Source organism: Gadus morhua, chromosome 11 (assembly GCF_902167405.1).
Source record: "Gadus morhua chromosome 11, gadMor3.0, whole genome shotgun sequence".
In the NCBI taxonomy this organism is placed as follows: domain Eukaryota; kingdom Metazoa; phylum Chordata; class Actinopteri; order Gadiformes; family Gadidae; genus Gadus; species Gadus morhua.
Genome location: NC_044058.1, coordinates 9,656,942 through 9,670,453, shown reverse-complemented (window position 1 = coordinate 9,670,453; position 13,512 = coordinate 9,656,942). Strand labels below are relative to the sequence as shown.

At 42.4% G+C, this 13,512-nt stretch overlaps 1 protein-coding gene and 5 non-coding genes across 8 annotated transcripts in view; 1 reads left to right on the top strand and 5 right to left on the bottom strand.

Annotated features, from left to right (window-relative positions):
• Positions 1–12,846, bottom strand: part of bbs9 (Bardet-Biedl syndrome 9) — a 127,906-nt gene extending 115,060 nt beyond the window's left edge. For all 3 annotated transcript variants that reach the window (XM_030370764.1, XM_030370763.1, XM_030370765.1), the window contains exons 1-5: positions 12,717–12,846; positions 11,424–11,546; positions 10,812–10,968; positions 4,538–4,602; positions 3,245–3,358 (exon numbers count right to left, since the gene is read on the bottom strand). In XM_030370764.1, the coding sequence (XP_030226624.1) occupies positions 3,245–3,358; positions 4,538–4,602; positions 10,812–10,968; positions 11,424–11,535 (448 nt within the window). In that variant the 5' untranslated portion in view covers positions 11,536–11,546; positions 12,717–12,846. The remainder of the gene's footprint in view (positions 1–3,244; positions 3,359–4,537; positions 4,603–10,811; positions 10,969–11,423; positions 11,547–12,716) is intronic.
• Positions 5,979–6,050, top strand: trnap-agg (transfer RNA proline (anticodon AGG)). Its single transcript has one exon. It is a non-coding gene; the product is annotated as a tRNA-Pro (tRNA).
• trnap-agg (transfer RNA proline (anticodon AGG)) lies at positions 8,558–8,629 on the bottom strand. The gene has a single exon. It is a non-coding gene; the product is annotated as a tRNA-Pro (tRNA).
• trnap-agg (transfer RNA proline (anticodon AGG)) lies at positions 9,715–9,786 on the bottom strand. The gene has a single exon. It is a non-coding gene; the product is annotated as a tRNA-Pro (tRNA).
• trnap-ugg (transfer RNA proline (anticodon UGG)) lies at positions 10,369–10,440 on the bottom strand. Its single transcript has one exon. It is a non-coding gene; the product is annotated as a tRNA-Pro (tRNA).
• Positions 12,847–13,202: 356 nt separating the features above from the next.
• On the bottom strand, positions 13,203–13,274 carry trnap-agg (transfer RNA proline (anticodon AGG)). The gene has a single exon. It is a non-coding gene; the product is annotated as a tRNA-Pro (tRNA).
• Positions 13,275–13,512: the final 238 nt, after the last annotated feature.

Here is a 13,512-nt window from a genome sequence, read left to right as displayed (position 1 = left end):
GGGGCAGGGGTGACGCTCCAGCGCTGGCTTGCTGCTGCTGCTGCTTCTGTTGGCGTGGAACAGCTTCACCGGGGCCGCAAACACAAACACTACCTGCCACTTTTCAGGGGGCCGGGGTTTCCCAGGCACGGTGGAAGGAATGCAAGGGTTGTGAGCGGTCAGACTGCGGCGGTTTAATAAAAGTATCCCCCTGTTTCCCTAACACACACACGCCTGCCGAATTATGAGCGGCGAGAGGGGCAGCGCATGGCGGGCGCAACGAGGGCCGAGGGGTGTCCCCTTACCAGGTGTGCACGCTGGAACGTGTGTGTGTGTGTGTGTGTGTGTGTGTGTGAGGGCCGCCGTGGCCACACCCATGCAGAAGCCATTAAAGGGCCTCTATTATGGTGCAGCGGTGGTGGTGGTTCAGAGGTCGAGGAGCTAGCGGAGGAAGCCACTCGTATTAGCCCCATTAAAATGAGACACACACACACACACACACACACACACACAGGAAACAAAAAAAAAACTGCCATACGCACCCAGTACATAGTCGCACTTACCCGCGTTTATACATGCATGTGTACATGACATACACATACACACACACAATCTTCGGTTTGCACTACACTGTATTTGTATGTGTCTGCGTGTGCGTGCGCGTGTGTGTCTGCTTGTGTGTGTGTGTGGCCTCAGCGTGAACCACTCCCTGGGACAGTGGAGCTGTTAGAGCAGTAATAGCAGCGAGCAGTTATTACATTACTGCTAAATGGCCGCTATTATAGACATTAAGACCAAAAAACACACATTCATAAAGGACAGTGTGTTCCACTTTTTATAGCATGCTTAAGGCGTGCATCTGTGATTTGTCTTGATTTTATGAGCATATCTGTATTCCGTGTGTGTGTGTGTGTGTGTGTGTGTGCATATGAGTTTGTGTGTGTGTGTGTGTGTGTGTGTGTGTGTGTGTGTGTGTGTGTGTGTGTGTGTGTGTGTGTGTGTGTGTGTGTGTGTGTGTGTGTGTGTGTGTGTGTGTGTGTGTGTGTGTGTGTGTGCATTGTATGATTACTGTTGTGCATGTGTTTGAATTCATTGATCAGGTGTGTGGTGTAGTCTGTTGCATATTTGCTTAGTTAGAGTTGTGTTACTGAATTTCATTGGACATGGGTTAGGTGTGGGGTTAGGTGTGGGGTTAGTGTGTGTGTGTGTGTGTGTGTGTGTGTGTGTGTGTGTGTGTGTGTGTGTGTGTGTGTGTGTGTGTGTGTGTGTGTGTGTATGTGTGTGTGTGTGTGTGTGTGTGTGTGTGTGTGTGTGTGTGTGTGTTTGTGTGTGTGTGTGTGTGTGTGTGTGTGTGTGCATGTGTGTGTGTGCGTGTGCGTGCGTGTGTGGTGCCTGCGTGCTTTTCAGCATTAGCAGACACTCATTTGTCAGTGGTGGGGTTTTGATCTCCACGTTAGCGCTGGGATAACACTGGGGACATGTGTGTCAGCGTCGGGATCGCGTATCCCAGATGGCACTCATCCGATTAGGACAAGGATGAACCAGTAAACTGTCAACTGAGAGGGAGACTGACAGACGGACACACGGACACACAGAGCTAGAGTCAGAGCAGAGGGGCAGCCTCACCGGGTGATCCAGCTGGGAGAACAGAACCGTTCTCACACCTAGCTTCAACAGCGTAGGTTGTTAGATCGTAGTGGTGAAATGCTCAACACATATATGTTGGCCACGGGTGGTCTTGTGTCAGGTTAGGGTGTTTGATGCCTAGGGGAAGGGTTCTGGGTTCGTACCCAAATGTCAGCAGTCTATTTCCCTGTAGGCAGCGTTGAGTCTAAGCCCATAGCTGCTTGGTATGTCACTCTGGAGGAAATTATCAGGATGGCTTAATAATCACAGTACTTTAAAAGTGAAAAAAAAAAAAAAAAAAAAAAAAGGCGGTTGTTAATAGAGAGTTGTTGCTGTTTATTTGCACTATAGCAAAGAAAATATTGCTAATTGATGCCCGGCCACTTAGCAAGACAGTAGAAGTCAACCAGTGGATACAGCTCCTTGCAGTGTTGGTGCCACTTATAGCTTATCCTAGCAGAGCGTCTCTTTGGACAAAAACTGGTTTTACAGTCTTTACTGCCATCTAGTGGGCGATACAGGGAGGAAAAGTTGCCTGAGGATTAAAAATTACCATAGAAGGAAAAGTTCTGTTGTTACTACTGTACAGTGTATCATGATAGACCGATTAAAGGAATGACGAATAAGAGAGAGAGAGCCTGACTGAGAGAGCGGGGGGAAATAATATATAACGAGAATAAAGCAAAGCGTTGGTGTGTTTGTCTGTGTGTGTGTGTGTGTCTGTGGATGGGTTCATGTGTCCGTTCAAACTGCATGCGTAAAATCTCGGAAATACTATGTGTTTATTGACACACGCCCCAAAGCTAAAGGAAACTGGCATGACTGAAAAAACACATCCAATTCTTAAGACTAGAAATGAAGGGAAAGACAGCTGAAGTATAGAGGAAACAAAAAGAGACAGGCAGGCAGGTTTAGTGGATGTGTATCGTTCTTAGTCACTGGCTCTGGTAAAAACTAATCAAGGGAAAGCCCTCAACTAGACCCTGCGTCCAAGAGAAATACACACACACACGGTTCCACAATACAGCCTTTATTTGTAACTGCTATTTTAAGTTCTTAAAAGGGGCTTCCCCCTGTGTGTGTGTGTGTGTGTGTGTGTGTGTGTGTGTGTGTGTGTGTGTGTGTGTGTGTGTGTGTGTGTGTGTGTGTGTGTGTGTGTGTGTGTGTGTGTGTGTGTGTGTGTGTGTGTGTGTGTGTGTGTGTTAAACAGAGCAAGTGGAGAAAGTGCCAGATACTTTGGTCTGGCAAGATGGACTATTGGATCACTTTCTATTTGAGGAGTGTGTGTGTGAGTGTTAGCAAATGTGTGTGTGTGTGCATATGAGTTTGTGTGTGTGTGTGTGTGTGTGTGTGTGTGTGTGTGTGTGTGTGTGTGTGTGTGTGTGTGTGTGTGTGTGTGTGTGTGTGTGTGTGTGTGTGTGTGTGTGTGTGTGTGTGTGTGTGTGTGTGTGTGTGTGAGAGAGTTTTTGAGTGACAGAGAGAACATTGTGGGCTTATAAAAACAGAAAGAGTATATTATTGAACACGCATGTACTTCAGGGTGGGTGTGTGTGTGTGTGTGTGTGTGTGTGTGTGTGTGTGTGTGTGTGTGTGTGTGTGTGTGTGTGTGTGTGTGTGTGTGTGTGGGTGTGTGTGGTACCTGTGGCTCCTCCAAAGGGGCCAGATGTCATGTTGCAAGCGGTTCTCTGGAGGTTGTGTTCATACACCAGCTTCAGCTGGTACTGGGCCCCATGCTCTACATTCCCTGCTGTGCCTGTACAACACACATGATCCGACACACACACATACACAAACACTTTGGTAAGAGGCAGGGTGACCACTAATATATTCTTGGACTGGGGATCATTAGCTTGACTCTATAAACAAAGTGAAACCTCAGGAAAGTTCGGTTCAGTGTTTCTTGGTGCTATGGGTGGCTCTTTCCTCTCTCGGCCCATCCAATAAAAGGGAGGTCAGTGGTTTTGGTTGGGGTGCGTGTGCGTGTGCGTGTGCGTGTGCGTGTGCGTGTGTGGGTGTGTGCGCGTGTGGGTGTGTGCGCATGTGGGGGTGAGTGTGTTAAGGCTGTGTGATATGAACATAATCTATTATCCCACTATGGGTCATTTCATATCTCGATAACGATATATAACACAATATAGTATGTTTTCTATGTCGACCCAGAATAACCACATGCCTCATGACCATTTTGTAATAATCCGACCAACTAATCACAATTGAAAGGCCCTTTCTCTTTTCTCCTTTGATTCTCAAGTGCAGCCAATAAACATGTTTATGAATATAAAATGTAAAAATCACAGAAATGCAAAAGAAAAATCTGCAACCATTAAACAAAATAATAACAATCTCGAAATATATATACATTTTTTTTTTTTTTACAAATCTTCACTTAACAAAACAAGTCCTTTGCGTAACTCGGCTGGTCCACAGCTCATTGTTTAGGGGTAAGTGAACCACTGTGTCAGGTCGAATACAAACATTATATGAGATAAAGAAAATGTGTTTCTGGCTGAGTGTTCTAGGAAGGAGGAGGACGTGTTACGACCCACGGCAACTTTGGGATACTTTTTTAGTAACGTTGCTGTTTATGAGAGTTATAATGAGCGATGTTGTAGATGAGATGTGCCCCAACCCGGTTGGGGCTTAACCCTCAATCAGACACAGACATCAAAATAAACTGCTGCTCAAACGGAGCTCTACACATCGTCAATTACAGCACAACCAATCATCAAATTCAAGGACCAGGACGAGCTTCCCATATCTGCACAGCAAAGACTCTTTCAAACTCGTTTGAGATTGCTTTTCTTTCTTTGTTCTGTTTCACGCTCCTCAAAGGTAGTTTCTGTATTTGTCCCGCACGTGTGAGGTAGCAGGGTCAGAATGACCGCAAGGTAAAATAGTGATGGGAACGATATCTATTCATAAACATTTTTACCTGAGACAGAGTACACAGAGAGCTTTCTGGGTTGAAGAACAGCCAGGTGGAGCTGATCTGAACACCTGTAAAAAAAAGTAGGTTGTCATCATCATCATCATCATCATCATCATCCATCTTCCAACACTGCTCCGGCCAACCCAACATCCTCTGGCGTGTGCACAACAGACACACACACACACACGCACGCACGCACGCACACACACACACACACACACACACACACAAAGACAAAAACACACAGGTTTGCAGCAGGCCAGTGTGAGAGCAAGGACGGAGTAGTTAGCGGAAGAGATCAGAAACCCATCTGATCTGATCGATCCTGCCACCCTGCTGGTAATTGGATTGGATCTAATGCATGTGCTTCTACATACAACTGCTAACTGATCTCTTATTACACACACAGAAATCCTTCAGGCCAATCAGCCAGTACAACTACAAAAGTGATTTTCAAAGTGTGTTGAAGGGTCGCCTGAACGCCATAATCAATTTCATTTTCTACAATAAAAATCCGGGCCTTGTCTTGTATTTTTTTGTTTCATTTGACAAATTCAGTTTCATAAATGAAAAGGGGAATACTTAAAAGGGAAAGGTTTGATCTCACTTTTTGGACATGTAGACCTCAACAGGTGGGTCAGCCAGTATTTAAAGGTTTGGGAACCCCTGCCCTATACCTTTAGTCATTTAGCAGCCATTATCAAAAGAACACAGGTGCAGGACATTGAAGAGCACTTAGGGTTAAGGCCTCTTGCTCAAGGACCCCTAGGTCGAAGGGGACGCTGGGGATAAAACTCAGTATCTGACGGCTGGGAGCCAAACAACCTTACCCACTACATTACACTATTTTGTGTCCATACTATTAAAAAAACAAACTATAAGGGCTGTTTCAGATCAACATGGGTGGGGCTTGGCCAAGCCCCTGGGCATGAAAGGGGAAGGACATGAAGAGAGACACTAGAGGAAGTATCCAAACACACCTGGCTGAGTGGGGAGCCCTTTCAATTTATGGGGGAAAAGACAATCCTACAGCCAATGAGAGTAATAATAATCATATAAGATTCTCTTATTTATTTCAATGCAAAGGTACCACATACATCATTCAATGATGCCACATGTTTTTTTATGGTTTTGCCTGCTGCTGCACAACGGACTGAATATCAATCTTTGTGCAACCAATCCGCATCAGATGAAAAATAGTGTAATCTGGAGCCTCTTTCTCTCTTTTGACTTAATGTGCTTCATTATTGAAAAACTGCTCTCACAAATGTAAGTGCTCCCAAACATGCTGGCCATTGAGAGAGCAAAATCCCTGAGGAGTGGAATACGCCTCTGGTAGTATTCTCCAAAATGCGCTCTGCTGAAACAGTCCAGTATACAACTTCAGAACATATGCAACTTGGGGTTGGATTCGGATTACCATGGTCAATTCTCAAAACAGACTGGCTCGTTGGTCTAGGGGTATGATTCTCGCTTAGGGTGCGAGAGGTCCCGGGTTCAAATCCCAGACGAGCCCTCATTTTAGTTTGAATGGATAGCAATTAACTTTGGAACATTATAGGACGTCCGTTCATTTAAGAGCTGTTGTAGGTAAAAATACAAGTGTCAAACTTAGTTATGCTGTGTATTATACAAAGCTATTATAGTTATGCTATTGCCAATAACTTGTCTTAAATGAATGGCATGGAAGTCAAAGGATGTCCCCAAGTTAATCGCTTTCCATTCAAGTGTGTCAAACTTAGTTATGGTGTGTGTTATTATAACTGTAGTTATTTTGTATTTTTGCCTATAACAGCACTTAAAGGTTGTAACAGCGATTCTAGGCCGAAAAATAAATGATCACATTCATCTGATCTTTCCTCACGATCCGCTTGCTGCACGCAACAAAGGAGGGAGTCAAAAAAACGTGTTTCTGTATACAGCCTATACTCCGGGATCGCACACAAAAACGAATGGTAATACCAACCACTCAAAACCAAAATAAAGAGTATTCCAAGTAATCACCAACATGGGGTGTTTTGGGGTTTTGTGCTGGTTCATGAAAGTTTTTACTTGATGCACAAAAAACATATAGGAGGGGCAAGCTGGCTCTGTTTGTTTTGGATCTTGCCTCAAATACGAACAGCAGTGACGTCAACCAACATCACTGATACATCAGTTAAATCAACGGCAAACAATGTTCCAAACTATCCATTCAATCTAAACTGAGGGCTCGTCCGTGGTTTGAACGCGGGACCTCGCACACACTAAGTGAGAAACATACCCCTAAACCAACAAGCCTGTTTCAAGAGCCGACCTGTGTGTTGGTTCAATAAAAACACAGACATATATATATATAACTTTATGTTATTTAGTTATCATACATAGGATAGATGAAAGTTATGAAGTGATGGATGCATCGATTATCATTTATTAAATTTCTGATATATTTCAAAGCAGTGTCAAACTTGTAAAAGAGTCAAACTAAGTTCTGGTATGTATTAGTACTATACGACACAAAATACTATAGTGATGTGTGCCAATAACTGGACTTGACTAAAAGGTTGGGTATGGGATTTGCGAAACGCCAGCAGATTTTGAAAACACACAACTCAAATGGTCCTACCCCCTCTCCTTCAATGCTGACTCTGACTCCACCAATTCCAAGTACATGGACGCGCAATCATGCACGAGCGCGAACACAGATGCGCGAGAGCGAGCCATTAGCTAGTTAGCCTGCTCTGAGTACGTGCACGAAGGGGTCGCGCGCGGGGAGCGGGGGTGGGGGAGTGCAGTACGACCGTTTGATTGACGTACTTACTGTCCAATGCCACTCGGTGGTTCTTGAAATCATTGGCTGGAGTTTTTCGAGCCCTGCCCGTTCCACAGATGATTGACTTGTTTAATTCTCATGTCAGTACTTGTAACTCAGTGGCGGTAAGTGGGTTATGATAAGGATTTCAAGTAATTTTGCAAAAATTGCCAAAAAAGAGAATGAATGTATTAGTACTATACAATACAAATTACTATATTGATGTGTTTGCCAATAACTGGACTTAAATGAATGTCCTTGAAGTCAAAGAATGTGCCAGAGTCAATAGCTTTCCATTCGACTGTCAAACTTAGTTATGGTGTGTGCTATTAAGACTATTGTATTTTTGCCTACAACAGTACTTTAATGAATGGCATGGACGTCCAATAATCTTCCAAAGTTAATTGCTACCCTTTCGACTTACATGAAGGGCTCGTCCGGGATTTGAGTCTACTGGAAGCCAGCAGGCAAAACCATAGTATCTCATTAAGAGAGAGCCTGATTTAGGCTACCTGCTGTGGGTGAGGTTGGGCAAGTATACGGGGGAAATGTGTGTTGATTCTAAAAGTGGAGCGGGAGCAAAAATGCACTGAATATGCTGCTAGTTGTTGTACTTCATGTTGGGCCGCTGTTTTTCATTTTTTGTGCCATTATTGAATGATGATGTATGTGAGCCCTTTACACTGAAAAATTAATTGTTAATTAATGTTGCTGTTCTTGTTTCTTTTAAAACAAACTTGTGGTATTTGTCTTATAACAAGAGTATAGCCATGTTAAAAATGCATTTGAGCATGGAAAATATGAAATGAATGCATGTTTGTTAAATAAACATACAGACATAATATAACTATGTTAATTAGTTATCATATGTAGGATAGATGGAAGTTATGACATGATGGATGCATCGATTATCATTTATTAAATTGCTGACTCATGTCAAAACAGTGTCAAACGTGTAAAAGAGTCAAACTTATTTCTGGTATGTATTATTACTATACGATACAAATTACTATAGTGATGTGTTTGCCAATAACTGGACTTAAATGAATGTCATGGAAGTCAAAGAATGTGCCAGAGTCAATAGCTTTCCATTCGACTGTCAAACTTAGTTATGGTGTGTGTTATTATGACTATTGAAATTTTGTATTTTTGCCTACAACAGTACTTTAATGAATGGCATGGACGTCCAATAATCTTCCAAAGTTAATTGCTACCCTTTCGACTTAAATGAAGGGCTCGTCCGGGATTTGAACCCGGGACCTCTCGCACCCTAAGCGAGAATCATACCCCTAGACCAACGAACCAGTCTCTCCAATAGGCTGACAATGGGTTAATATACAAACTCCATGTTGCATATGTTGTGAAGTTGTAAACTGGACAGTTTCAGGAGAGCTTACTTTGGAGACTGATACCAGAGGCACGTTTCCCACTCATCAGGGATTATACTCTATCAATGGCCAGCATGTTCTGGGACCAGAACATTTGTGAGAGCAGTTTTTCAATAATGAAGCACAATAAGTAAAAGAGAGAAACAGGCTCAGGGATTACACTCTTTTTCATCTGATGCGGATTGGATGCACAAAGATTGTCATTGATATATATTCAGTCTACTGGAAGCCAGCAGGCAAAACCATAGTATCTCATTAAGAGAGAGCCTGATTTAGGCTACCTGCTGTGGGTGAGGTTGGGCAAGTATACGGGGGAAATGTGTGTTGATTCTAAAAGTGGAGCGGGAGCAAAAATGCACTGAATATGCTGCTAGTTGTTGTACTTCATGTTGGGCCGCTGTTTTTCATTTTTTGTGCCATTATTGAATGATGATGTATGTGAGCCCTTTACACTGAAAAATACATTATTAATTCATGTGGCTGTTCTTGTTTCTTTTAAAACAAACTTGTGGTATTTCTCTTATAACAAGAGTATAGACATGTTAAAAATGCATTTGATCATGGAAAATATGAAATTAATGTATGTTGGTTCAATAAACATACAGACATAATATAACTATGTTAATTAGTTATCATATGTAGGATAGATGGAAGTTATGACATGATGGATGCATCGATTATCATTTTTTAAATTGCTGACTCATGTCAAAGCAGTGTCAAACGTGTAAAAGAGTCAAACTTAGTTCTGGTATGTATTAGTACTATACAATACAAATTACTATATTGATGTGTTTGCCAATAACTGGACTTAAATGAATGTCCTAGAAGTCAAACAATGTGCCAGAGTCAATAGCTTTAAATTCGACTGTTAAACTCAGTTATGGTGTGTGTTATTATGACTATTGTAATTTTTTATTTTTGCCTACAACAGTACTTTAATGAATGGCATGGACGTCCAATAATCTTCCAAAGTGAATTGCTATCCTTTCGACCTAAATCAAGGGCTCGTCCGGGATTTGAACCCGGGACCTCTCGCACCCTAAGCGAGAATCATACCCCTAGACCAACGAACCAGTCTCTCCAATATGCTGACAATGGGTAGATTCTAACTCCACGTTGCATATGTTCTGAAGTTGTAAACTGGACTGTTTCAGGAGAGCTAATTTTGGAGACTGATACCAGAGGCACGTTTTCTACTCCTCAGGGATTATACTCTCTCAAAGGCCAGCATGTTTGGGACCAGAACATTTGTGAGAGCAATCTTTCAATAATGAAGCACAATACATAAAAGAAAGAAACAGGCTCAGGGATTACACTCTTTTTCATCTGATGCGGATTGGATGCACAAAGATTTACATTGATATTCAATGCTCCGAGATTGTACACAAAAACAAATGGTACCAATACCAACCACTCAAAACCAAAATAAATAGTATTCCAACAAATCTCCGACAAGGGGTGGGTATTGTGTGATTATGTGCTGCGTTCTTGATCGTTTTTTCTCAATGCACGGAAGGGAGTGGTGAGCGGGCTCTGTTTGTTTGGTATCTCGCTTCAAATACCAACAGAAGTGACATCACCCAACATCGCTGATACAACCTTTAAGAGAGAACCGGATTGAGGCAACCTGTTGAGGGTGAAGTGAATTAAAATGAGGGCTCGTCCGGGATTTGAACCCGGGACCTCTCGCACCCAAAGCGAGAATCATACCCCTAGACCAACGAGCCATTCTATAGAAGTCTCTGACCATGATAATAGGAATCCAACGCCTATTATACTAATCACTAATGCAGCTGTTCTTGTTTCTTTTATAACTAACTTGTATTTGTCGTTTAACAAGAGTATATGTTCTGAAATGCATAGAAATGCATTTCAGGACGGAAAATGAATGCATGTTGGTTCAATAAACAAACAGACAAATATACAAATACTTTGTCCTAATGTAAAATTATTTTGTAGCTTCTCTCATATCCGATTAGTTGAAGGGCGCAGTCTTGTGGCCCTCTGATGATGATGATGATGAGAAATTGTGGCCCTCTTTATCATGAAAGTGGTCCATCTCTGGTCTAGAGTGAAGTCAGTAAGCTGGTGTACTTACGACACGAACTTGCCCACTTCAACCTGGATGATGGGGTGTTGCAGCTGGACCTCCAGGAGCTGCTGGTCAGCCTGGCTCTGAGCTCCCGCTCCGGTCGTACTGCTGTGGGGGGAGAAGATCCGCAATATCCCCATGTAGCTGCCCACCACCACCTTGTCTGCAAGGACAAGATACACAACACAGGGATGAGGCAGATTGCCGCTTCAACATGAATGTAATTTGGATTCCAATTTGTGTAATTTGACAAACAAATCATTCAAAAGATTTAGGATTACCTGCTACGACACTATTGTGTTATCTACCAGCCAAGAGATTGATTGGATTTTTGGGACACTTATATATTATAACATTCAATGAGAATAGGCTTCTTCTTTTTTTTTACCTTTAGCCTTTTAATATTGCTCACATTTTAACCATGCCTGTCCTAAGCCGACATTTGTGAAATACAGCACTACATTAACTTCCTTTAATGTTAAAAGTGTTTGGCTGTGATGACAAGTGATATTAAATCACATTGCTGCTAAGCTGTTTTGCCCTGCACTAAGTAAATGATCCATTAGCCTATAAGCTGTCGCACATAACGTCACAAAAAAAATCACACATAAAACTGACCGTGGCCTGCGCCGCTGTTATCCACATCTCCCACACAGAGGCATCCCTGGTCAAACTCCTCCCCATCGCCTAGGGTCGCAGACCACCAATCCCGGGCCTTGAAGAGAGACATGCTGCCTCTGACTGGACAGTTACAGAAATAGTAAAGAAATCATCATATTGAGTCATATTGAGACTTTTATTATAAATCTCACTTGCTAAAACTAGAATGACGAAGAAACATCATTAGCTCAAATTCAAAATAATGGCCCTTCAGATACAAATGGCATACAATTATATTTTTTATTGATTGATAGATAACTGCAGGAAGGTTATTAATAAAAGCAGACTAGCTAAGTTTGCCTGTGTGCCAATACAATCCAGAATGGTCTGACTTTGCAGTTACGAGCAGATTGCAAGTCACATGACCCAATGATCTTTAAGGCGAGTGCGGTTGGGTCGGTTCGGGACTGGTCGGGTGGGGTGGCAAAGTAGGGGGGGGATTCAAGCAGCTTTGCTCCTTGCTAAATGCTGAGCAGGTGGAACAGACAGCTAATCCATTGAGCGAGGGAGAGAGAATGCAAGAATAAACTGTAAAATTGTTGCATCTATGGAAAATGGAAGGGTACCACAACCTATCAAGGAAAGTATAATAGCACAACATTGATATCCAAATTTATCCAGAGAACCCAACATCCAATTAACTAATTGTGTTGCATTCATACTATACATGTCCAACTAAGACTGAAGCTTGAAACATGTGTAACTAAGACCCCTCATAAGAGACTGGCTTTAACAGAAGGACATTGACATAAGAGGATGTCCTTTATGAAGTCCATCTGGGCTTGTCATGACACTGAAGCAGCTCATGGGAGCATGAATGAACGGGATAGACTAGTTACCCCTTTAGCATTTCAAATTACGAAGCTTGGAAAGACATACGGCCACGGTTTTAGCTTTAGTCGTTGAGTTTTAGTCATAGTGTCAACAATTGTTTTAATATGTGAGAGGATAGAGAGCAAATGGTAAAATAGTCTCATTAGATGGATGGGTATCCGCATGGCAGAGGTGTGGGACGCCGAGGGGTTGAATGGCGCAGCGGTATCCAGGTACGTTAAGCAGGCTTAAGGTCACCGCTAACCTTATTTGATTGAACCTTGGTCAAATAACGTTAGATTTCACATAAGTAGGTTAGCTGGCTAATTAGCTAGCTCTACCAAGTGACTTGTTGCAGAGCAACCGGCTACTAATCTCCGATTTGTACATGCTATCTAAGTAAACAAGATGCATTAGTCTGCTGGCATGTCTCTGTACCTTAAAACGAAGATGCTGGCTCGTTAAAAAGTGGAAGTTTTCTTATTCAGACAAAAAAACACATTTCTTGTGTCTCCCTAAGCAACTTGCTGAAGTCATCCCCTTGTTGTCATAGCACTGACGCTTAACGGTGAAGCCGACTCTACTGCGCATGCTCGGACTAAAAGGAGGCTGGGAAAATGAGTTCATGGATTTACCATGGATTTACAAGGGCATTTCTCTCCGTTAGGTTGTAGGGTACGATTTTTTTTTCTGTTTGTTAGTTATAATACGTAGGATAGATGGAATTGATGAGGTGATGGATGCATTTTGATTAAATTGCTGACATATTTCAAAGCAAATATAAACTCTTTCAAACTTAGTCATGGAGTGTGTTATTATAACTTTAGTTATTTTGTATTGTTTGCATGTAACAGGACTTAAGTGAATGGCATGGAAGTCCAAGAATGTCCCAAAGTGAATTGCTATCCATTCAATTAAAACTCAGGGCTCGTCCGGGATTTGAACCCGGGACCTCTCGCACCCTAAGCGAGAATCATACCCCTAGACCAACGAGCCAGTCCCGGTCATAGTCCAACCATGCTTATAAGAAACGAACGCCACGTTGCATATGTTCTGCAGTTGTGAACTGGACTGTTTCAGCAGAGCACGTTGCGAAAATATACTCGCTACTGCCATCTATAGACTTTTCTTATGTACTGCAGTTGCAGTTCAAGGTTAAGTTTCCAATTGATGTAGTCATTACTTCAACTAATGTATTAAGGAAAAGCACAGATCTATAATTTAGGAAAGACCT